We start from the raw sequence: 25,961 nt of genomic DNA on the forward strand, positions 1-25,961 counted from the left end.
CAGGGGGTGAGGTGTGGTGCTGGCAGGCAGAGTGGGGTGTGTGGGGGGGATTATATGGTCTGGTGGTTCAAATATTCATTTCCATCATCTGCAGCAGAAATATAAACCCTGTCTTTAATATGCAGTGGCGATCAACTGGACAGTGTGGTCTGGCTCCTAAAAGGCAGTAAAAAAAATATCCCCTGTATAAGTATAAACACAACAGGAGGACTCATGAGGACAGAAAACAATACATTCAAACATAACTCTACCATTCGAGTGGTAAATGACAATTGTGTCATGTTTTTTTGGGGGGGGTTTTGGTACGTCAAAGGACGTCAAAAGGGCATTTTGTTTAAGTTTCTCAATGCACCACAGCAGAAATGTTCAGTTCCTACTAACTGTTTATTTCAACACCAACAGCTCCTCTGTCTCTTGTACTTCTTCCTCTTTTTTCTCAGTGGTGATGCCTATGTGACTGCAGAACACTTAAAGGGGCCTACCCCTTCTACAAAGCTGCTTACAGCCTGTTTTAGCACAGCCGGGACAGTAGGGTTTATACTTGATAGGGGATTTCTGCTAGCCAGCCCTCTTTCCCTACCATAATTAGGCCACCCACATTCACAGTCATGAGCCTCACATGGTGACTCTGTAAATTTTTGGTACCTTCCACGCTGAGGACATGTAATGAATAAGGAGAGAAGGAGAGGGGGAAAGGGGAAGAACTATGGATTGAGTAAACACAGTTACGTGGTATTATGGATGTTTCTTGAAGTGGTACAAAACCCCTTTTGTTCTGGATGTTATCTCTACGAACACATGATGTTATATACTAATTATACTTCCCAGAAAGAAGAGTGTGGGATTAACGAAGAAATGAATAATATTCCACAGTAGTTTTTGTTCTGAAAACCTCTAGAGTTTCTGTCCAGCTTGTTACAAAACATTAAAACTGATATCATAACTTTTCCATCAATATTCTGCTGTGAAAATAACCCTGTCAAATAATAATAATAATAATCACTATCCTATTATAAAAGTCATAAATGAGGAAAAACCTAAAGTATTTTAGTTGATATCAAGTCTGGGACCAGGTTATGTAATTTCCATAGGTGTTTCGTGTTGCGTGCGAGAGTATATGGAACGGGGGCATGTCCGCGGAGAACGACGATCTGATTGGTCCGCTCGCCTGATGTTCGTGATTGACAGGTACGCGGACCAATCACCGGCCGCGCTTTGTCCCACCCCCTCCTCGTCGGCCGCAGCAGAGAGGCGACGTTCAAGGGAGCGTTTGTTCGGGACAGGGCAACCGTGCCGTGCCGTTATGTCGACTGGCTGACTGTATAGCTTGTAACAGTTTGTACTACTCGTTAAACCGGATTTAAACCGAGGCGCAGGACTTCTTTTCTTAGCCGAGTCGAGATAAAGGATCTGCTTAGGGCTGCATTTTTTTTTATTATTGATGGTTGCCCGCAACTGTGAAGTGAAGTTTTTTCCTTTTTTTTAACGACGCGGAGGAAGGAAGAGGAGAAGAAGAGGAGCCACTGTTGGATTTGCCTGTGGATCCGTGCACACTCGGTATGTATGTAACTACTGTCCATTACTCCACTTTGTTGAATGGTAAAAAGTCTAAATTAAAAAGCTGCTTATTTGTAAAGTTAAGTCTTCCTGAAGGTATTTCGTTAAAAAAAAGAAGAAACCTGTGTTAAATGTTGTCTACCTTTTTCTTTTCGTTTTTTTAAACTAACTTCCAAATGGTGTGTATTTCTTTTACTTATTTATTTTTACCACTACTGTCCTGCTTTACCATCTGTTGTTTGCTCCTGTTTCACTTTAGTGCCAACTTTTTTTTTCTTTTCTCTCTTTTTTTTAAAGCAAATTCGCATCGTAATTACTTCCAGCAGATGGCTAATTAACCCCAGTCCTGTTAGCATGCTGCTGCTAATGCTAAGCTAACTAGCCTCTCTGCTCAGACTCTGTGTCGCTGCTGCTGAGAAGAAAAAAACAAGCAAAATAAATAAATAAACTTACACTCATGCAAACGTTGTTCAAATCAACAACTTTGCCGGTGGCAGCAGAGTTTTTTCTTTTTCTAAGCCATTGTTAACACACCCAGGAGGTTGCTGTTTAGTTAAACACGAGTAAAGACAAGAGCCTTGTGAGTGAGTCTAAGCTGTCACGGATAATGCTAATGTTAGCAACCATATGTTGGCTGAACAGCTCTGAAGTAGACTTATGTAATAAAAAACTGCAAAATGCAATTGTTACTATCATTAAAACAACTAACAGTAAGACCTGCACAGATAATGTCTATACTTTAGTGACAGTTTCTATAGAAATAGCCTCAACTGAAGTAGATTAATTAAATATAACAATATAACAGTCAAAAGCATTGCAAATGTTAAATTCATTATCTGCCATATTATTGGCTTGTAGTAATGGTTATAAAGTTTGTAGGAAGTTAAGGTTAAAGTTAATGACTTAATAAAATAAAATGATCCCTATGTATGCATGCATGTGCATGTGTAAATAACTAATGTTAAGTATTAAGTATTAATTCACCTTGTGTTTCAGACTTAGTTTTAATGCTGTAATGATAAATTCTGCCTACGCAGTAAAAACCACAACGACTCTTAAGCAGATCTATGATTCAATGTTAATGTGTATAATGAGCTTATCTCGTAAACTTGAGTCTGTGTGCATCTGATGCATTGTGTGCGTGTGAGTGTGTGATACATGATTGTCTTATGCAATGTGTTGCAATTGGCCTCCACTCTCATCTTACAGGTCTGGATAGCATTCTCCAGATCACAGCTGCAGGCCATTTACTGATGGGTACATACTGCGAGGCAACACGCCAAGAGAGCTGCAAATCATTCAGAAAAGACAGGATCTGTGAAAGAATGAAGACAAGCTAGAGGCTGTCTCCACAGAGCTGTTAAAAGACTGTAGTTTTCTCGGAGGTGCACGGCATTCAAGCATTTTTGAACTCGTAAATGCGCACCCGGACTAAAAACGCATCAGAGAAACCTGAAAAGTAACTTTTGCCGGTTGAAGCTCATCTTCAAGAAGAGAAGGCCTTGACACAAAGAAATCAATATGAGTGCTGAAGGATATCAGTACAGAGCGCTTTATGACTACAAGAAGGAGAGGGAGGAGGACATTGATCTCCATGTGGGGGATACGCTGTTGGTAAGCAAAGGAGCTTTAGTGGCTCTTGGGTACACTGATGGACTAGAGCAGAGACCAGAGGAGATTGGATGGCTGCCAGGCTTCAATGAAACCACTCAGGAAAAGGGGGACTTCCCTGGGACATATGTCGAGTACGTCGGGAAGAAATGGATCTCTCCCCCCACGCCCAAGCCAAGGCCCCTCAGACCCTTACCTGTAGCTCCAGGCGTCTTCAAGGCGGAGACAGACTCTGACTCAGAGCAAGGTGAGTTGAACACCGCACGCCACACATAGCTGTAAAAAATAAGGAGCGCTGCAGCAGCCAACTATTATCCTCATTATCGACGAATGTACCCGTTAATTTCACACATTCGCGCATCTTTTAGTTCGTCATAAACCATAGATATTCTGTTAACTGTCATCTTGGTTATTTTAAGTGTACGCTCAACTTCTCTAAACAAGTACATTAACAAAACAGTGGATGCAGAACTTGAATACCATCCATTCAATACAGTCAGTCAGCGTAAAATGAGGCTAGCCTCTTGTGAGTACTATTGCATAAATTCACGCTTCACATCTGACATCCGTGACAATTTAAGTAACTAAAGAGTAAGATATGACTGGTAGAGTGGGTGAGTGAGGGTGAATTAATCGACAGAAAAAATCTGAGTCGTCTGCTATATCTCTTGCCCTCATCAGTGGGTGGAGTTTGCTCTGTTTCCATGGTTCTTACCCTGTGACTTGAAGTATGAAATTTCGGTCACGTGAGTAACAGGTGGTTTGGTGTGTGTGTGACAGGGGGTTCCCAGGCATTTGGATATAAATGTCCTCGTCGATCCTTCTTTCTTTTCTTTTTAATAAAACAAGCAGCTCTCAGATCAAGTGTGAGAAAGAAAGAAGCTTATTTTGCACAACTGTCTTTAAGAAGAAGTTTCTGTCCGGTGCTGTACAGCTGCCCTGAATGTGAACCAAACTGGGTCCCAGAGGACAATGGTGCTGCGTCTGCAAGCATCCAGGCTATAGTACACGACTAGAGCATCTTGTGCTGGCCATATGTTACCAGTGGATATCATCTTTGTTTCTCCACAAAGCTGCATCTTAAGGGAATTTAATTCCCTTATCACTGTTGAGACAGATGATTAGATCACTATGTATGGGTGATTAAGGCAAATTACTCCTCTGGAAACCAGGAGGAAACGGCAAGGCTAACCCAATTAAAACTGAACCTACTCTGTATGCCATCCTGCATCTTTACAGCTGTTTTATTCACTTTTTTGGTTTATTAGCCAGCAAGAACCGATCTCAATCGATTATTCGGCATTATCAATGTTTTCCAGTCAACCTGCATTTTGACTGACAGACTTACCGTCAAGAGCTGCAGGCCGTGGCTTTTGGTCAGGAGGTGCTGGAGCTCCTGAAACCACAATGCTTAGTTTGCTTCAGCATTTTTTTTTTTTTTTTTTTTTTGAAAAAACCAAACAGCCATGGTTTTATCACAAGCCTTTCTTTTTTCATTTTGACCAAGTTAGATGAGCAGTGTTCCTCTTTCATGCAAAACGCCACTGAACACATCAGGCCGATCTCTGCAGTGGGCACAAAGAGATTAAATCTAAGTCTTATTCTTTTTTAATCTTTGAAACAAGCTGAAAGTCAGACTGTTGCAACTTGCCCAGTGTTTTGTGACACATCTATAAGCAGCAACCAGACTATTAGCTCAGTATTGTAGTTAAATGTTCTTCTTTCTGCTTTTTTTTTATCTCTTTATTAAAACTCTGACATGACTGTCATGATGGCTGTGTCTAAACATAACCCCCCGCTCAGCCTGCCTTCTCAGGCCACAGCTCTCCTCCTCTGCAATTAAAAGCAGCATCTTTTTTTAAAAAACACTGTGGCTTGCATGAGCGTGCGCTTATAACTTTCTTCTCACCTAAAGAGCAGTTGCAGGCAGCCAGGTTTCTAGTTTCTGCCCCTTTTGTGGTACGATTGTGAAATTCTTTTTCCCTGCGGTTTTGCAGAGCGAGCTGCGTATGAAGGGGGCATGTGTTGAATGGCTGTGTCGTGGTTGAGTGGCAGCGCCGAGCCTGGAGCGAGTGTGAATGTAGCACCGGGAAAAGAAAAGTCTCTGTGTCCTGTGCTGTGAGGGAGTTGGAGAGGGGGAGAGGGAGGAGAGGAGGGGGGGTGAGAGAAGGGGCCCTGAGGTTGTGGGTGAGGGAGAAAGAGCTCCAGCTAAAGGGTCATTGCACGGGATGGTGTGCAAAAGGATCAGGACTGGAGCGGAGCTGGAGGCTTGGCAGAGGGGCCGAAGCAGGAATGGGGATTCGAACGGGGCGGAGGGGGTTTGGGGTGGGGGGACTTGGGCTCTGCATGCTCAAGGGGCTTTGAAGAGGGGCTGAGGGCTCAGTAGTGATGGAGGCTGGGCTCTTGTTGCTCCCAGAGTGTTTGTGATTTATTGCACACCACCAAGGGATCTCGCTCCCTTCCTCCTACTCCTCAGCTTTTTTCTTTCTTTCTTTTTTTTTGCTTCATCCTCCTCCTCCTCCTCTTTTTTTTTAAAATGTTTTGATAGTTCCTACAGTCAGCTCTGGCAGTGGGAAAAGAGGTGGAGAATGGAGGCTTGGAAAGGGGCCTCTCCTCTCTGAGCCACAGGGGTTTACATGAGTGCAGCAGATGTGGAGAGGGTAAGAGAGAAAGAGAGGAGGGCCGGGCTGGGAAACTATTCCGCCTCATTCCAGCTCTCTGCTCTTTTTTTTTTTCTCTTTCTCTCTCTCTCTCTCTCTCTCTCTCTCTCTCTCTCTCTCTCTCTCTCTCTCTCTCTCTCTCTCTCTCTCTCTCTCTCTCTCTCTCTCTCTCTCTCTCTCTCTCTCTCGAACATTAAAGTGTTGCTCCTTTTTCTGGGCCTCTCAGTTGAGAGAATATACATGTGTTTGAGCGTGCCAAGAAAAAGGAACTTGGCGATTGAAACCCACAGAACGAAGCCTCACTAACTCCCAGATTATACCTCGGTTTGTACATTTGATTTGACACAGAAAACGCAGAACGGATTCCTCCATCACACCCTTTTTCATACCTTTCATACTGACGCAAAACAGATGAATATATACCTTTGTTTCATCAAAATAACAAGGAGTTGAAAAATTGAGAGGTGACAAATGGGTTTTTTTTTCTGAGAGGGGGATTTTTATCCTCACAATGAACTCTCAGTCTGGGAATCTTCCTGTAGTTTAGCAGTATTGTACCATCATGTTGAACAACAGTAAAGTTCAAGGACACTCAGATATTTATGTTGCTGAGGCGGGGGCTCCAAATGGTTCAATAATTATCTTCAGTTCTCTTCAGTGTTTTGTTTTGGGGTTTTTTTTTTGTGTATAATTGCCCTTTATCTCCCAAACAGCCCCCTCTGAGTGAACATTCTTCCAAATGGTAGAGATAAAAATGAATAGCTGGTTGTTACTCTACACGCTCTTGCAAGGTTCAGCCTACATGCTGAGTCTTGTTTGAGGACATATTTGATGCCACTGGTCTATCTCCTCCGGCTCCACCGACTCTTATCAGTGTTTCTGCGTCTAGCTAACACAACATCACACTTCTACACTCAAGATTCATCAGTTTAAAAGCCACATGTTGTGTTTTTATAAGTCATTTTTATAACTTTCTGTTAGATACATCACAAAAGCAGATTCATTTATGTATACATTTCAAGCCACATGTTGTCCTTTTTATAACTTTCTGTTAGATACATTACAAAAGCAGATTCATATATGTACAGTATATATTACATTTCCACTGCGTGCAGATTGATACTGCATAGCTGTACCTTAAAGTAAGGTAAGTCATATAGAGCTATGTGGGTTAAGATAGTTCACTGCACAGGCGCGAGAGATTGACAGAAAGAGGCTGCGAGGAGGACGAGAACAGGCCGTACAAAGGAGGCAGTGGCAGGGAGAGTACTCTGCATAGCTGGAGATTGAGATAATGTAACTCTCCTTCTCGGGGCCTCTTTAGCACTCAGGCTGACATCTGCTGTATTGAACACTCATTCTGTCAGAGCTGTTGATTTTCCACTACTAAGAAGAATTCATCTCTCTTTTCTCTTCTCTCTCTCTCAAATTGGACATGTAACAGCTTTGGTTTTGGTTTCCACTCGGTGTATATTTAAGTTTCTATTCAGAAAAGGACGGTCACACGTCGCAAATTTCAATCCATCCCATCCAAAAGTCTGTGGCAGAGAGCGAACAAGGCACACAAAGTTTTATAACGACGATAGTTTTGCTCTGATATAGTGCTCCTCTGTGGGACCAGAGGCAGCTGGGGCCAGGAATGTGTTGGCGCTTCTTTGGTGGAGGGGTGCGCACACTGCACAGACTGCATGGTAGACTGATTTGTAGCTTTGTGATGAATCAGTATTGTGCTAAGTGCTGATTGCAGTAACTTGGACAATGCAACTGGACAATAAATGGTCACACAGTGAGCAGGACCCCCAACGATCGCCGTTTCACACCGTCATTGTTATCAGTGTACATGCTGCCCGCTATGAGGCAGATCTTTCTTTGACTTTTGTTTTTTTTTTGAATCGGTACATTATTATAATCAGATGTGAGAGATTTTACTCTGGTTATAATAAAACAAATCTATTTTAGTCTCATTTTGTTTACCCGAGCTGCTAAATATTAGCTTTTAGCGTTGGCGTCCTGAGCGGGGGAGGGGCGAGGGCGGAAAGAGTGGCGACGTCAAATCCCCTGCCTGCTAACGTCAGACTCGAGCTGGATTTAGATATATTTTCGGCTTGTCATAGTTTCCACCACCGTCGAACTGTGTCACAGTCAGGTGTTTATTAGGAGACGTTTTAACTTTCTTCTTTTTTTTTTTAGAAGATGAGGGTGCAGCTTATTAAGGTTTTCTGTGGTTGTCTCACAGTGTTAGCAACTTTCCAACACTGATGTAACGACATACTTCATCCTTCTCTTATAATCCCTCACAAAATCTTGTGAAAAGGAGTTGCTGATAGATCTGTGAAAGGAATAATCAGTTAATCAGTGATGATGATGAAGAATCACACTTACACACATTAACCTGTCCAAATATAAACTCCTGTAATCTGCATTAGATTCAGCAGCTATCAATGAAATAGTGGCATAAAATATCAACACATCCTCGTCTTGTGAGCTAAATTATTTTCTTTGCCTCTCAGCTCTGTTGTACAACACTCATCTTGCTGTTTTATGCAAATGTCAGAGCTCAGGAAACTGTAATTTTTTTTTCCACCACCTTATTGCATTAGTGTATAAATCCAGTAAGACTGGAGATGTGTGCATGAGAGCATGCACACAACTATTTCATTACTTGATTGTGTGCAGAGACTGAAGTCTGAATTGGCAAATCTTCTTTACTGGAGTCAGAGCATGTCTGCTAGCAGGATTAAGAAAGAGACAGAATAAGGTGGAGAGAGAGAGGCAGACTGATAGACTCTAAGAGGCTGTGCAGTAAGACAGAGGTGAGATTAGACAGAAACAGAGTCGAGGGGACCAGAAAAGGTATTTCAAATATGTGATGTATTAAGAGAGGAGGACGAGCTAGTGCAGCTAGGTGGGTGCTGTTCGGTGAGTGTGTGTGTGTGTGAGAAAGAGAGGGCCTCGTGCTGAGGAGGTGTGGCGTTACATAACACTTTGAACAAGATGGATCATAGGCTCTGAAAAAGAATCAGTTCTAGTCAAAGTAGAAGTCATTTATCTAGCGTCTCAATGCACAATGCCAGTCAGCTCTATTAAAAATAGAATCAATTCCCTTCTTGTAAAGGCTTAATGTGCATGAACTTGCCAGGCAGAGGATCACTCATCCAGACTCAGACAGAAGTCACAGCAGCACACACACACACACACACATGCACACACTCACCCCTTCAGTATGAAACTCACATTGCAGTTACACAACTTTGAAGAGTTAACCAACCGTCAATATGATGGTCTGTCTCCCCCTCTGTTATGTCATTAAAGGTGAAAGATAAAGGTGACATCGCACCGATACGCGGAAAATGCTCGTGCACATGAGGCACACACGTGTATTATAATATAGGACTTAGTTTACTTTACTCTATCAGACAGTGATATAACTGGAGACGCTCTCCTTGCAGATTCACAGATATGGAAAGTCACAATCATTTTTTTAACGTATTTTACTTAAAGAGCACAAGTTTCTTTTTAAATGGTTATAAATCTAAAGAAAATCCAGCATTTCGGGATGATAAAGTACAAGAGTTTGACTTAATGAAACGGCGAACAGCTGCTGTATGAATGTGTTACGCAAAAAAGAAAAAAAGGACATGTTTTTGTGTGCGATGGCCTGACTTGTCTCTGTTTGTTTGTGTAGATCTGACCCAGCAAGTTTGTGAAGGAGACATTTTTCAGACTTGACAGTCACATGAGCAGAATCAGAGTCTCTATTGTGGCAGAAGCAAGAAAAAATCAGGTCACTGACTGACTGACTGACGGCGCCACATGTCCCTCAGTCTGTGCTCAGAGATCTGAGCTGACAGACGGTGATTCACACATTATGTGGCCACTTATCTCTAAAATGTGTCACATCATTTCATTTCAGGGAAAATGTATCATTTAGTGTGAGAAACCAGGCAAATGGTGTTTTTCAGATGTGGCCTGAATCCTGGTCAGTTGCACATGAGAAACCAAACGGGTTCCTCCTGCACTAGGCTTTGTGATTCGGTGCCAGTCTGCTCTCTATAGGGTTAATTGTCAAGCTGTAGCAACAGTCTCCTCATTGGCTGTTGCTCGGCTCCTGCAGTGCGTCTTGCACCCTGCAGGAGGAGACATTGCCTGTCCCTTTCTGCTTCAGCTTGGTGCTCTAACATCCATTAACATAAAATACAAGCATGTTAAAACACGTTGCCCCCCCCCCCACTGCACATTTATCAACTCTGTCCCTCTGTGTTTATTTTTTTTATATAAAGGAATGTCTCTACAATGCTTCACTTCTAGGACGCATTTCCTTCTCTTAATGATGCTGTGCAGACTGCCCTCTTTTCCACCTCCTGTAATATCTTTTTTTGTTTTTACTCATTGCTCTATAATGCGCCGTTATGCGTGGTGGTGGGGTGTTGTGTTCTTTCCACGGCTTATCAACTTTTACTGGCGTGCCTCGGCCCAGACCTCTCCCAGACGAGAAGAAACGGTATAACCTGAAAATGCCCGGTTACTTGAGTGGGCCCTCCAAATTTAACCTAAGTGTGTGCTATCTTTAGTGCGTGTGTGTGTGTCGGTGGTGCCCCAGCCCTGTCCTGCCCGCAGTCTGCAGTTCTTTCAGTGCAGACATACCGTTTGAGCCGGGGAGATTGTCCTGCCCCCCCACCACCACTTCACCCCCACGACTCCCCAACACCACAGCAGCAGCAGCACCAGTGGCAGCTGCAGCGACTTCCTCAACGTGTGGTTGACTGACTACTGACTGGCTGAGGCCTTTTGGGATATCATGAGAAGAGTCTGCCAAACATGCAGGCTTGTACAGACTCGTCCAAAGGGGCCCCACCGCGTCTCCGTACTTTCCTTTCCCAAATTGCCACAGACACCAGCTTCCATAGAAAATTCGACTCTCGTGATGTGTGTGTGTGTGTACATGTAGAGTCTCAGCTGTTTCCAGACGCAGCAAAACAACAGTAATACATTGTGTTCCTGCCGTAGAGAGCGCCGCAGTAAATCAAAGCGGACCATTTACTCCGTTCCTGGCGCTGATCAAACTGACGAGAGACGTTATAATTTTGCTCCTAACGCAGGTGCTTCTGAATGTTTACGGCCCTCCAGAGCGAAGCCCACTTTCAGCTTCGCTCGGCTTCTCTGACGAGGTTTGCAGAAGCGCGTTTTATCTCCTGCGCCTTTAGCAAACTGTTATAAAAGATATGGCAGAATCAGCTGTGCCTTTTTTTTTTTTTTTTTTGATCCAGGCAGTAAAAGCCATTTAGTTTTGTCGTTTGTTTGTTTTCCCATCATCATCATTAACAATATCAACACAAGTGCTTCTAAATTTGGTCATTTGCGTGTGTTGACATGCGTTTCCATGGTTTTGTCAGACACAGCCAGCAGCACGTTGATCGTTTGATCCCGTGCCAAAGCATCTCAGAAATCATCACCGATAGCTTCAAACATTGCTGCCATATTTCGTCCGCCACTCGATACAATTCCATCGGCGCCCGAAACTATCACATCGTTGACAGTACCAAGAAGCAACTGTATCTGCGGCCCGCGCCGTGTCACTGATAGGTCGCCCGCAGACGGGGAGTAAATAAACAGAAAGTGTTCGGTTTGGATCACTTCAAAGACTCGTAAGCAGATACAATCAAAACCTATTTGGTGGTTTGTTTTTATTTTTATTTTTTTTAAAGTTGTTCAAAAGTAACTAAACCATCTCAAAAACATGTTATTAAGCTTTTATATAAATGTTATCTTTAATAAAAACCCAGTGGGGTTCGAGCCTCGGGGAGGGTGATTTCCATAGATATGAACAGTGGGCAGGTGGATGGGTCGCTCGGTCGGCCGGTCGCAGGTTTAAATTTAGCCTCAGGTTGTGAATTGAGTTTCTGAGAAAAAGGCTGGCAGGAGAATGGCAGCCGTGTTAGATATCTTGTCTGGGAGAAAGGTTACACTTCCAAGGTGTGCGATGGCAACTCTGCGTGTCCCGATCTCTATTTAGGGAAACTTTGGTGTTCCATCTCAGAGTTCACTGCTTCTGAGAAAACCCCCCTCACTCCCTCCCTTCCTCCGTCTCTCCTCCCTCTCTCCTTCTCTCCCGCTTTGCCGTTCCAATAATGTCTTCCAGATGACCAGTTGTCCTACATGGAGTTTGGTGTGTTCTGTGGTTGGAAGGACTTTTGGGTAATCCAGCTTCTTCACACGCAACATGCCAGCCTGCGTGCTGCGCCGGGCCAAGGAGGATGTGGAATTGGATGAAGTGGTTCATTATTTCTCTCCTGATTGAACATTTTTTTGGTGGGAGAGGTCCTCGCTTAATGACTACCACGCATGCATCAGCGGGAGCGGCAGCAGTTTAGATATTTTTTTTAATGCGTGATTGAGAGAGAGAGAGAAAAAAGAAAAAAAAGTGATAATTTTTAAGGTAGAAAGAAAGAAAAATATGGTTACGAGAAAGGCTTCCATTCATAGTTTCTCAGCATTTTGACTCGGCAGACTCGGGTGTCGAACAGTTGAGCCTTTCAGTAAAAGTGCCCTTTGAAAATGTGCCTTTTGCAAATCCAAATAAAACCTCTGCCAAGCCCTTCATCCTTTCATTTCCACACCTGGGTACAAAGTTCTGAAGGAAAAATGAGGAGAAAACTCAGGCCTGGCTTACCTCATATCACAGGGTATTTGCTCAGCCCCGTGGTCCACCAAACACTAACTTTAGTGCTCAGCACCTCCTTTTTTTTTTGAATTGCTCTGTTGTAAATACTCACCTTTTTTTACTTTTGAAGGCAGAGCTTTGGTCTTGTACCTGCTCCCTTTGAACTTCTAAGTAGTTCATAAGTCATGCGCTCAATCAGCCGCCGCTGGTTAAGATGAATCGCAGGCCTCGCTATTTAATTTCACACACATTCATCAAAAGTCTGACTGACAACAGATTAGATTTATTTTGTTAGCGCTTAATACCGGGTTGGGCCGACTTTTACCTTCGTATATTGCTTCACTTGTGGTCTCGTCTACGCCGACATGAGTAAGAAATCACCTACATTTTTTGCACAGAATAAACTCATTCATTGTCTCCACTCTGCTCAGGAAGAGCTGGGCTGAGTGAAATCCCCTCAGAGGCACCGTGTTTTCTAAACAGTCAGAAAACCGACACGATAGATTGTTTCATTCTGTCTAAATTTAACAGCTTTTCATACCAAGCTCTTTTGTTTTTGAATGCTGCGGATGCCTCTTTCTCCACTTGCAAAACATCTGCAAGAGTAAAAATGTTGAAAATAAGGATGATTTGATGAATTACTCTCCAATGAAAGAACATTATGAACCTGAAAGAACATTATGAACCTGATAAGTGAATATTTGTCTTGGTTTATAAGTTTGTCACTGTTTTATTTCAACACATTTGTGCTCTAGTCACACAGAGTGGGTCTGTGAACCCTTTTTTTCAGATCCAAAGAACATGTGACCAGGACAAAGCATTGACCCCTATGAAGAATTAGCAGGAATCCAGTTTCACTCCCTTTTTAAAAACCCTCCTTTGTTGATGTGTCTTCTCCTCCAGGCCTCTGTCTGCTGGATCTGACGGAGCAGTTCTCCCTCCCAGAGACCGCTCCACCCTTACTGGCCCGGCTGCTGGAGGCTATTGAGAGGAAAGGTGAGCTCAGCCGAGGAAACGATTAAGTTACTCACCACGACATGCTACCACACATGTGCATCATGCAACTATTGAAGGCCTCTTTTTTTTTTTTTTTTTTTAAACCATATTTGACCTTTTACACAAAACCTCATGAAGTAAAAGATCATATTTTGCAAGTGAATATAATGATGTTTCCATTGCAGGTCTGGATAACCCCACTTTATATCGAACATTTACCGCCGGTGCTGGACTTGAAGTCAGACAGTATTTTGACTGTGGTAAGCAGCTTTTTGATTACACTTTTTTTTTTTTCAGCAGCCTCATAGTCGAATGAGGGAGACGAATACAGAGAAGAGGAAGTGTCACAGACTAAAACAGCATCGACAAACAGTGGTCATGAAGAGAGCTAAATGTGTGTGCATATAAAGTATATTTAAAAAAGAACAGAAAGTTCCATGATTTGTTCAAAAGGCTCTGTTGGCAACCGCAGTTGTGTGATGCGATGCATGTTTGCACATCACACCTGAACCTGTAATTAACCATGAGTTTTACAGCGTCTAAGCTTGTGTCCCTGTGTCGTGTTCATTTCAGATCCTTCCTCTGCAGACCTGGATCAGTTTGAACTCCCGGTGCTGTGTGACGGTCTGCGCCGGTACCTACAGGACCTTCCACAGCCCATTGCCCCCACTGCAATATACGCTCAGATGGTCCTCACAGCTAAAGGTGAGAACAAAATAACGTCAGCGAGGATTCAGTTATCACACTTCTTTTTTTTTTTTTTTGTAGTGTAGTGCACTGATGTCCTGAAACAGAAGCGCTGACGTAATGAGCCTCTGCTCTGCTGTTGAACATTCAGTACTAACCACAAGACCTCATCAGTGCCCTTTAGCCCAGATAGAAAACGTTTTATATTGATTCTCTTTGTGCATACTCATGCCTGTGCAACAAATGATTTGATATATACATACATATGATTAGTGTATTTTATCACTTTCTCTTTTCCCCTTGTCTGTCTTGCTGCCTCTGTTGCAAGCGCAGTCAAAATTCTCACAGCACGCTCTTCTGCAGGGCTGCACTTTCTTGCCGTCACATGGCCAGAAACAGGATATCTGTGGTTAATAGGAACTAAAACAAGCCTGAAAGTGTATCTCTAGCATCTCTGAGCAGCCAATCACCTGCCAGTGTACCTTACGCTTATTGTCAACCACACAATCTCTCTGTGGTTTTTTTCGAACCTAACTGCACATGACACTTTTTTCCATCTCCTCATTGTTTAAAGAAACTGCTTTCATTTAATGAAGTTCGACTTGGGGGTAGGATTTAATGCAGGTAATCGTGCTTTTTTTTTTTGCTGACTTTTTTCGGGGGGCCTGTTCTCGTCCATTTCAACAGAGGTGGTGAATCCTGAGGAATGCGCCCAGCTGCTACGTCGCATCGCCAGCACCCCGAGCCTGCCTCCCCAGTACTGGCTAACTCTGCACTGTCTGCTGAAGCATTTCGCCAGAGTGTGCCACAACAGCTCCAAGAACCTGCTCTCTGCTCGGGCCCTGGGCGAGATCTTCAGCCCCGTGGTCTTCAGACAACAAGCCACCAGGTGAGTGTTGCTCGCTACAGCAGCAGCAGCAGCAGCAGGATCAGGACACTGCTACATACTACTACAGTGTGTCAAAGATAGACACTCAGATAGACAGCAGCGTTGGCTCGCCCATGCAGCACTGAGACAGACAGACTTGCACATGCAGCCGTGCAGAAACTCGCATTCAGGCAAACACACACACACACACATACACACAGAGCACACTGTGTCAGGCACTCATGGGTTTTAGCTGTACACGGATATAAGTTGGAGCTTTTCTACTTACCAGCTGTGCTGCACAATTAAAGTAGCTAAGCCTGAATTACCACCAGATTGAAACCAGCACACAGACACACACTCACACACACACACACACACTAAAGGACTGTCACCTGGGCTGTAAAACACAGACTTTATTTAACCCTGCGTTTTCTCTCTTTATTATTCACCCCACAGTTGTGAACCCAGTCTGGATGCTCACATCAAGATCCTCGAGGTTCTGGTGACCAGTGAATGCAGCGAGACTCAAGCTGCTCCAGGTAGTTACAACTTTTAATGTTTCTAGTGTCCACAACAGTTGCAAAGGCATTTTATTATTTATTTTACTTTTATTTAAAACAACGTGAGCCACACGTTTCCAGCTTGCGTGTATCATTGGACGCAGCACATGGAGGCCGTGGTCTGCAGAGACCGAACTGCTGCAGACTATGAACCGAACGCCCCAAGACCCCGACCTATTAATAGCTCCAAGAAAGGTGTTGAGACTTGCTGCGGTCGCAGGGGGCCACAGGGTACACTGTGGTGGCAGACTACTGGCATTGTTAAGTGAGAGCATGTTTGGATTATTAACATACTGGTCGGTGGGTGCGAGTGTTTAAAGTCGAACACACAAAGCGCAGAACGGTCTCTGCTGCAGAACAATGAAACAGTCTGAGTTGGACAAGTCGCTGTCTGTGTTTTGAGTTCAGAAATGAGTTTTTCAGAAACAAAACTACATTCCATTACAAGTTAATGACGCGGTGCAATTATGTGCAGTTAAGTTCCTGTAGGAATGTGTTGACTACAGTGGACATATTTGTGTTTCTGTTGTTGGGGTAGCGTTGAGTTCTGTGCTTGTACTCGCCTTTTTTGAATTGAGCTGGAAACATCAAAGCATTGTCGGTGTAATAGCAGTAATTTCCATTTGACCAAGTAGGAGTGAAAAGAGAAAATGAAACCTATTGATAAAATCTTGTTTGACATTCTGGCTGGTAATATGTCAAATGGCAGAACTGCACAAGTCGGTTCTTTTTTCTTTCTTTCTGTTTTTTTCTCTTCTGGCTCTTCCAGTGGTGGTCTACTCTGCACAGATGAGGCGACTCTGCAGCGCGTTGCGTGGCACAGTTATGTTTTTACAGTGCTAGTTAAAAGCACTGTCGTTGGCTGGGCCAGAGGCCCGGGCCTGGCTGTGGCTGTTTAAACATTTTATTACCTGTTAGAGCTATTTATAATGTCCCTGTGCAAGGCCCACTCTCAGCTGTCAGTAATTTGCACCTGCGGGAACGCTTTGGCAGCCGGACAGACGGATGGATGGATGGATGGAAGGATGAAGGACGGAAGGCGAGGACCAAACTGTTGGTTGTTTTTACGCACATGACCCTGTCAAACATTTGATTTAGTTCAGGTGTGCCAGACTGGTTTCAGTCACCTGTCACACACACAAGAAGAGAGAGGGAGAATAGCCTACTTTGTAAACACATATGTACATTCTGTACATGTGTTTCTGTGAATGACCCGTGTGTGTGTGTGTGTGTTCGGGTGTCTGCGTGCCTCCTCCCAGTTACTGCGTGCCTATTTTAAGTAAGCGACAAAAGGCCCACTTAGATTTGGTTGGCTGGAGAGTCGACCTGCTCCACAGAGCACTTCTTGTTAACCGAGCGCTGCCTCCAGTTTCTAGGGCCACTCTCCTCCCCCGTCCCTCTCCTCCCCCTCCTCCCCCCTCCTCCTCCCCCCCTCGGTCCTCCCCTCCGCCTGGATCTCCACATGTCCTCCCTGCCTCAAACTGCCCAGCTCAGCAAATATTTGAAACTTTGCAAGTTAATCATAAGACCGAACACCCCCTGCCTCCTCCTTTACAAACAGAGAGAGAGAGGGAGAGAGGGAGTGACCGACGAGACAGACACACACACACACACACACACACACACACAGCTGGCACGAGTGGCTGCTTTCAGAGAACAGGCAGCACTGACACCAGAGCAGCTACTGCTAATCATTAACTATCTGCCTCCATGCGAGCAGGCCTCGGCCTCACAGGGCTCAGAGAGAGAGAGAGAAGGAGGGAGGGGGGAGGAGGAGGAGGAGGAGGAGGAGGGAGGAGGAAGAGGTGGGTGAGGAGGAGGAGACTCGGCCCTTTACCACACTCCCCAGCAGGAACTGAACAGCTAGTCAGTCAGCCAGTCAGCCAGCTAGACAGTCGCATGCTGCACCTGCCTCACGCCGAGGGGATTTACCTGGATTTCATTAAGAAGCACATAAAGCTGCAGAATCAAAACGAGCCACGTCCAGTTTTCATCTCCTAAGGTCTGAACTATGAAATGGAGCTTTACTGGAGGACTTGAAAGTAACTCTGTTGGATTTAATTTATTTTCACTTTGGGGGAATAAAAAAGAAGCCGCACAGAAGAAGTCGTCAATTCAACAAAATATGCACAACTTGCAACGTAAGTTTATCGCCCTGCGTTCCCCTTAAATTCTTTTATTTCTTTATTTATTTACATACGTACTTACTTTTTTTAAATTTATAAATCGTCCCACAAAAGTGGAACAGTGCAGTTCTGTTGTATTCTGCCTCCAGGCCACAAGGAAAGGGGTAAAATAAGACACAAGTAGCTCATGTTAAAGAAAAGAACCAGACGAGAAAAGTACTTTTTCTGTATTTGAGCTTCCAGTCCCAGCGATCAGAGAATCAGAACCGTTTTGCCCGAGGCTACTGCTGCTGTTCAGGCTCTACAGTCAGGAGTGTGTAACGTTGTATTGCTGAGACTTGCTGATGAATCTTTCAGAGTTCAGTGTGGACTTTGAGTTTATTCTGTTGGAAGAGGCCTCTGCTCTCTCTCTCTCAGATTCAGAACAGGTCATGTGAGGACCGTACTGAGCATTTGAAACCCTGCAGAAATCTTCAAAGAAGGATTTATTCATTTAGGTCACAGGCTGGAACACTGAGACGTTTGTTCTCGGAGGCTGATTTATAGTCGCTGTGATCTGTTTCATTACTTCATATGTTCAGCACGCCGACTTCCAAGCCCCAGTCCTCTACCAGAACCTAGACGGAGACCAAGACTCAGTGTGTGTGACTTGAATCCCTCCACCTTACCGAGAACTAGGTCTATTTTAATTTCACTGAGGAAATCAGGGGAGCTATCTCTGTCATGCCGAGTGTCATGCTGTGGGATTACAGGCGTATTTCAGAGCCCTGGATGCCACTGACCGGGCCAAGCATTATAATTTAGCTGCGTACGTGCTGCTGCAGCAGAGCTGGCTTTGTCTGGGTGCCAGCAGTGGGACGGACTAAACCGCCGCACGACACACAGGGAGGAGGGGCCGAGCAACCTGCAGGAGAGCGAGCAGCCCAGCTCAACAGAGAGAGAGAGAGAAGGAGAGAGAGAGAGGGAAAGCATGGAACAGGCTGCAGCTCCTCTTTTTTTTCCTCCCGGCTGCTAGCGGAGAGAGAGATGCTGCACATTTGCTCCTCAGGCTGAAAGCTCATCAGCTCAGACCGGTCGCTGCAGAAAGAGAAACGAGATAGGAGATACTGTTACGTCTTCTTGGTTTTCTTTTGTTTAGCTGCAGCCTTGTAAAGAATTAAAAACCGAGGGAGGTAGAAAGGTACCAGAATGACCTCATCGCCTCTCAGGAAATGAAAGATGCAGGAGTGGTTGGTGACAGACCCCCAATGTGATTGGCTGTGGTAAGTGATGTAACACGTTACTGAGCAGGCTGCCCTTAATGGCTTTTCAAATTGCTGTTTAGGTTGAAACGACACGTTCAATAGAGAATAAACTATTGCACATCTTCTATAGAGAAATCTTTGCAGCCAGTTTATATTTCACAGGATGTGTCTTTGTGGACAGACTCATGAGTGGATCTGATGTTTGACAAGACTAAGTCGTTCACCTCACTTGTTTGAAGTATCAGATATTTCTAGTAATGTGGAGACGAGGACATGAGGCTGATGGAGGCAGATGTGGTGCTGAGCAGCGCAGCGGAAACCATGTGCTGCCGCTGCTGCTGTGCTGTGGTCGCTCCATCAGGCTGCCTTTCTGTAAACCTCTGCGCTTTTTTTTTAAATTCATTTTTTTTTTTATGCCATGTCACAGTTGGAGCTGCCCGGAAAAGTGAACGGCGCTCGGGGCGAGCAAAGTCGTGCGAAGGGCTGTTGCAGCAGAAAGGGGGTTAATGCAGAGGGGAGTGAACAAAGGCAGTGCAGATTTGTGGGTTAAAAATAGATCTCTGCTACCATAGTTCTGCTTCTGCCGCGAGCCTCGCCGTGGAGCTGTCAGCCGGCGAGCAGCCGTTGCAGATTTAAGATCCTTTATAGATCCATACGTGCAGTTAAAATGTGGTCGGTCCAGTCCTGGGCTGCGTCTTGGCTCTCGCTGCTGCCTTAAAGCTGCCGGAGGAGGAGGTGACTGTGGTTTTTCAACATTAAAGCTGAGCAGTTTGGAGAATTCACAGTCAGCTGTCTGTCTATTTTATTATAGATTGTGCTAAATGTGTAGTTTAATCTGTATTTTCCTGCTCCCACGATGAAAGAACTCTTTAATCCTTCTGCTTTCACAGTGTTGATGATGGGAATCATTCTGTGTGCACAACAGTATAAAGCTCCTCTGCTGTATTTGCAGCGAGGAATATTTATAGAGAGCCCCCTTTTTTTTTTTTTTTTTTCTTGAATGAAATTCATTCTCCCTGACTCACGCTTCATTTCTCCTCCCACTGCCTCGGCATCACCGGCTCTCTGCTGGAGAGGGGCTGGATTTTTTTTTCAACCCCATTAAATCAATGGAAAGAGGATGAGAGCGAGACAGAGCCACACTGTGTGTGTGTGTGTGTGTGATTCTCTCGCAGTGATCATCCCTAGCAACAGCACAGATTTGCTATTTTAATGCATTTCTGCCGCTTTAAAAGAGAAAAATTCACCTGGAGTGTGATTCGCTGCATCATAACGAGGGTTTAATTCCCACTGTGCACCGGTGTTGTGTGAATGTGAGCACATGCACGCTCCTGTCGCTGTGCAGAGCCTGTATTTACATTGTGCTCCCACTCCTGTCCCCACAGCTCTACCTCCTAAGCCACCCAAGCCCACATCTGTGACTAACAATGGTATGAACAACAACATGGCTCTGCAAGACGCTGAATGGTACTGGGGAGACATCTCGAGGGAGGAGGTCAACGAGAAGCTGAGGGACACCGCAGACGGTACTTTTCTGGTGCGAGATGCCTCGACAAAAATGCACGGAGACTACACCCTGACTCTGAGGTGAGCTCCTTCCTCCTCTCGGCGTGAACTCATTTCCTCTTATCAACACTTTTTTTTTTTTCTTTCCTTATTCTTTTTCAGCAGCGTGTTAAAACTCTGTGTGTTTTCTGTTTTGTCTACAGAAAAGGAGGCAACAACAAGCTCATTAAGATATTCCACCGGGACGGGAAGTACGGCTTCTCGGACCCGCTGACCTTCAGCTCAGTCGTTGAGCTCATCAACCACTATCGCAATGAGTCACTGGCTCAGTACAACCCCAAGCTAGACGTCAAGCTGCTGTACCCGGTGTCCAAACACCAGCAGGTAGGACGTCAGCAAAACCCCAACACTTCCACATTTTATAGAGCTTGTTTCAGAGCAATGCATCTGCAATGTTTGGCATTCGCTGATCATGAATGTGTGTTTTCAGGATCAGGTGGTGAAAGAAGACAACATCGAAGCTGTGGGGAGGAAGCTCTGCGAGTACCACCAGCAGTACCAGGAGAAGAACAAGGAGTACGACCGTCTGTATGAGGAGTACACCAGAACGTCACAAGTGAGTGCAACACGCGTTCGAGCTACTGTCAACAGTCTGAGTGTGATATCTGGACATTAAGCGTTAATACTGTGTTTCTCTCTCTCTTCCTCCAGGAAATCCAAATGAAAAGGACGGCGATAGAAGCTTTTAACGAGACTATAAAGATCTTCGAGGAGCAATGTCAAACACAAGAGCGGTACAGCAAAGAGTACATCGAGAAGTTTAGGAGAGAAGGCAACGACAAGGAGATTCAGAGGTGAGAACACGTCATTAATTTTAATCATGGCACCTGAAAGGAAGCAGCATTCACGGATAATGAGTTTAACCGTGGTCAAATGTTTTCGTTGTCAGGATCATGGGGAACTACGAGAAGTTGAAATCGAGGATAAGCGAAATCGTAGACAGCAAGCGTCGACTGGAGGAGGACCTGAAGAAGCAGGCGGCCGACTACAGGGAGATCGACAAGAGGATGAACAGCATCAAGCCCGACCTCATCCAGCTGCGCAAGACCAGAGACCAGTATCTGATGTGAGTGTAAAACACACACACACACACACCGTTACAGAGCAGCTCGTCCCCTCTGGAGGAAAAGTTAAAATGGATCTGCCCTGGTTTCTAATGTCCACGTGTGTCTCTGTGTGTGTGTCTCTTGTTAGGTGGTTGACCCAGAAGGGAGTGAGACAGAAGAAGCTCAACGAGTGGCTCGGCATCAAGAACGAGAACACGGAAGAGTGAGTGTCGTTTTTATCAGCGCACAAATAACTGATTTACTCTCTGCTTCTTAAACTTAAACTTAAACATCTCTCTCTTTTTTTTCTCGTTCCTCCAGTCAATATTCTATGGTGGACGATGACGAGGACCTTCCTCATCACGACGAGCGGTCCTGGAGACTGGGCAACATCAACCGACTGCAGGCCGAGGCGCTCCTCCAGAGCAAGAGAGACGGAACATTCCTGGTTCGAGACAGCAGCAAAGCGGGATGCTACGCCTGCAGCGTTGTGTACGTATCCATCCATCCGTCTGTGCTCGAGTTTGAATTTGACACTGTCATCAACCGCACACACAAAGAACAGCCTAGTAGTGACCGTTGTCCTCCTCTTTCTCTCTCTCTTTCTGCAGCGTGGACGGCGAGGTGAAGCACTGCGTCATCAACAAGACCCCCTCAGGTTACGGCTTCGCCGAGCCGTACAACCTGTACAGCTCGTTAAAAGAACTCGTACTTCACTACCAGCACACGTCTTTGGTCCAGCACAATGACTCTCTGAATGTGACGCTAGCGTACCCGGTCAATGCCCAGCAGAGACGGTGAGGACCTGGACGTTTCCCCGCCGCCTCATGCACCGCCATCACCACCACAACAACCACCACGACCTTCTTCCCCCACCACACACACACATATACACACACACACACATATACACAGGACACAAAAAGAAAAAAAAGGCCTCATGGGAAGTCGGAGATTCGTGTCCTTGGACTCCGTGTGACTTAAACGAGGCTGTGATGACGCCCCCGAGTCGGACTTTTTTTCCGAAAGACAAAAAGACGGAAGGGGAAAAAGAGACGCAATAAAGCCTGAAACATTTCAATGACTTTTTTGCCTGACCACGAGCCTGAATGTAGATTTATTTCTCTTTTTTGCTTTTTGTGGGAGCACAGAATCAAGCGGAAACTGCTGACCTCTCCCCGAGCGGAGGACATTTGAGGCCTTTTCCCAATGGTGCTTGTTCTTTTTCAAAGCTTTACCAGCCGGAATGTCTAATCGCAGCAGATAAACTCTTCAAATGGAACTGTACCCACCGGCCACAACTTTGTTTTTCCACTTTTTGTTGTTGTTTTTTTTTTTCTTCCTTTCACATCATTTATGTGTGTTTGTGTGTGTGTATGTGTGTGTTTGTGTCTTTTGTTTCCGCACAAGTTTTGTGTGTGTGTGTGGCTGTGAGTGAGTGTGTGTGTGTGCGTGTGTGTGTGATCGTCCATGTGACCAAAACTCATAGAATCAGGAAACTGTGTGACGTCAGGGGCTGTGTAACACATTTGCTTGTGTTAAACTGTTCAGTAGCAAAACCATGGATCAGCTGATAAATGTAGCAAAATGGCACTTTTAAGAAAAACAAAGTTTAATTTTAATTTTTCTTGTTTTTTGTTTTCGTTGTTTCTTTTTGGAAAAGACTCCTATGGACTTTTATTGAAAGAGCAGAGAGGACAAGAAGTCGGAGACTTTCCTTCTGTCGAGCATTACAGTGCAGAAGTAAACTTGATCTTTACTGTGGGCAGGTGAAACTATGGACTTGATGTTTCATGCAAAATCTGTGAAAAACGTGGAAAAGTCATGAAACAAAGTGCACCATACCAAAAAGTTCAGTTCCTGTTTAGTTTTATTCTGATCTGCCATGCAACTTCTCTCTCCATTATTTCTTCAGAATTGTTTTTATTCTGTTGCAACCCACAATATAAGCTTGTTTTATTGCTTGAAAAGTATCTTTTCCTGTGTAAATATCCAAGAGGATATTTTGTGTCAAAATGCCAAGATACAGTACAGAAACTGCTTATGATTTTTAAAGATAATAATAATAATAGAAACATACACTTTATTATGATTTTACTTTAACAACTGGTATAAAGATGGAAAAGATGAGTATTTTATTAGTCTTTTTTTCGCTTCAAACTAATGTTCCTCTCAGGCAGAGCCTTCTGAGTATTTGAGCTGCTTCAGTCACAGTTTCTTACAGAGCTAAGCCTACATGCAGTTCTTTGTTGAAATGGACAAAGAAAGTTCGAGCACTCAGAGAATGGGATGATGGGATTGTATGACCCTTATCAACCATAACCATGAAAACAGTATAGATTTATTTTGTTATAAAATATATATACATATATATATGTTCCCACATGAGAATATATGGAAGTAGACTGGTGTTTTCAACTGATGGATATTGTTATTAAAAGATCAATATACATTGTCCATTTAGTATTTTTCTGTATCAGAAAATCACTGTTTACATGGGTGGATCAGCTCATTTCAGACAAGTCTAATTTCATAGTTCGAAGACGACTCGTGCCAGTGGAATGATTCGTTCAAGCCCCATCTTTACTTTTAGCTTTCACCAGTGATTGGTACATGTGTGGAAAAAAAAAGAAAAAGGTCCAGCGGCCTGGTGGAAACATCAGGAATTATATTTTAAATGACTGTTATTGTTTGAGTGTCAGGATACACCAGGATAACCAATGGTCACCTTCAGTAAGGCGAACTAATGTGGAAAACTACACACGACCTGTCTGCCGTTAATAATAATAATAAAAACAAAAATAATAATATAAACATATATATACCTATTTTGAGATCATAAATCTACCTGCCATAAAATAATTCAGGTTTTTTGTCCCCGCCCACCTAGAGAAAAAAAAAAAAACATGTGCATGGTCAGCGCAACTGTTAAACTGTTAATAAATCTTTGCGTAACAAATTAGATGTTAAAAAGGAAAGAAAAACCTTTAACCCAATGTAATTTTGATTACTGCTTTTTGTTTTTCATTGACTCGTTAAATTAAGATTCTTGATTCTCTCCATCTTTGGCACGATTTCTATTCGTATTTTGCCAGGTTTGGGGTTGCGTCGCAGCAAAAAAAAACAAAGTGATGTCATCTGTTACTATAGAAACGCTGTGTTAAAATCCGACCGCGGAAGAAATTGAAGCCCAAGAAAATATTTTGTTTTTAGTTTCTTGCGTAATTTCCCCTCCACTTCGTCGTGCTGGAACAAGCTGCTGTACACACGACTCAAGTTCGAAGTGTAACATATGTTTTAGATGTTTTTGACCAAATTATTCATGCAAGATTAATTTTATTTTTAGCACATTGATATTAACCGTCATTTATTGTAGGTTTTATCGGTTCTTTCAAAGCCGTGAACGGATGTTACGGAAACGAAAATCTGTCACATCCAACAGTCGTCTGATTTTATTTACAGCTGCTGACATCAACTTTGTTTCTTATTGTTAAAATATTTTCTTTATTTTATTTTATTTCATTTTTTAATAGTTCTTGGACAACATGCACCATTACTTTCTTTGGCCCCAAGTTCTGGGTTGTATGATAATTTTTAGGTGTCCTTTTATTTTATTTTATTTTTTATTTGAAGCTCATCTTCTTTGTGGGTGTCCCAGACATGATGATTGGATTGAGATTTACCAGTGTTCCCCAGTTTTGCTTCAAATCTGTATTGGGCTTTGTTAAAAAGGAAATAAAACACTTCTTAAAGAAACCACTTCTTGTTTTAGCCTTTATTATTGAATTTTTTCAGTTGTTTTGTTTTTTGACATGTCGGAGCCACTGTTTGTACAAACATATTGCACTTTTGTGGTTCCCAGAGGATGAACCCTGACACCACTGAATTTTCCTCAGTCACTTTTATGCAGCAACTAATGAATATATAATGTGGATTAACTTATTTTTCACACATAAGATGAAAAAGCTGCTTGTTTAATGGCCCAAAAGCCAAAAGGTTATTCACTTTACTACATTATAAGACAAATTAAAGCATCAAAACCTCATATTTTAGAAGATGGAACTTAATAGAAGTAACAGAAGAGAAATAACTGTGGTTCATAATCAGTTGCAGATCAATTTTCTTGTAAACCCTGAACCTGGTTCAGTAGGTGACCCACTGACTTGAGGTCACTGAGATCAAAGTTTTTATTTGTCAGATATTTTGGGTTTTTGACCAAATACCAAAAAAAAAAAAGACGAAGCAGGAAGCAGAGCTGTGATTTTTAGTATGTTGACATGTTAACATTAGCGGTTAGCTCAGGGCAGCAGCGTGCCTACGTGCAGCCTCAGAGCAGCTGATAGCGGCTGCAGACTCATGTAGCCTGGCACTATGAA

At 43.7% G+C, this 25,961-nt stretch overlaps 1 protein-coding gene across 2 annotated transcripts; it reads left to right on the forward strand.

Moving 5' to 3' along the window:
* Window positions 1-1,246: 1,246 nt before the first annotated feature.
* Window positions 1,247-22,637, forward strand: pik3r1 (phosphoinositide-3-kinase, regulatory subunit 1 (alpha)). 2 transcript variants are annotated; one of them, XM_085792916.1, is made up of 15 exons: window positions 1,247-1,557; window positions 2,767-3,415; window positions 13,393-13,485; window positions 13,671-13,745; window positions 14,059-14,190; window positions 14,860-15,061; window positions 15,500-15,582; window positions 20,359-20,560; window positions 20,683-20,863; window positions 20,970-21,095; window positions 21,191-21,333; window positions 21,429-21,605; window positions 21,734-21,808; window positions 21,907-22,077; window positions 22,197-22,637. In XM_085792916.1, the coding sequence occupies exons 2-15, from the start codon at window positions 3,079-3,081 to the stop codon at window positions 22,384-22,386; spliced, it is 2,187 nt and encodes a 728-aa protein (XP_085649042.1). In that variant the 5' UTR covers window positions 1,247-1,557; window positions 2,767-3,078; the 3' UTR covers window positions 22,387-22,637. The 2 variants fall into 2 exon arrangements, with proteins under 2 accessions (XP_085649042.1, XP_085649043.1); XM_085792917.1 differs by lacking the exons at window positions 1,247-1,557; window positions 2,767-3,415; window positions 13,393-13,485; ... (2 more) ...; window positions 14,860-15,061; window positions 15,500-15,582 and adding an exon at window positions 17,440-17,744.
* Window positions 22,638-25,961: the final 3,324 nt, after the last annotated feature.

This window comes from Trachurus japonicus, chromosome 12, assembly GCF_045865225.1.
Source record: "Trachurus japonicus isolate A0001 chromosome 12, Traja_1.0".
NCBI lineage: Eukaryota > Metazoa > Chordata > Actinopteri > Carangiformes > Carangidae > Trachurus > Trachurus japonicus.

What these genes read in the sequence shown, in the direction of transcription:
- pik3r1 (XM_085792916.1), top strand. Translation starts at nt 3,079, where the DNA reads ATGAGTGCTGAAGGATATCAGTACAGAGCGCTTTATGACTACAAGAAG. An exon ending in GGAGGCTATTGAGAGGAAAG is followed by an intron (nt 13,486 to 13,670) that starts GTGAGCTCAGCC and finishes TTTCCATTGCAG; the next exon opens with GTCTGGATAACCCCACTTTA. An exon ending in AGTACACCAGAACGTCACAA is followed by an intron (nt 21,096 to 21,190) that starts GTGAGTGCAACA and finishes CTCTTCCTCCAG; the next exon opens with GAAATCCAAATGAAAAGGAC.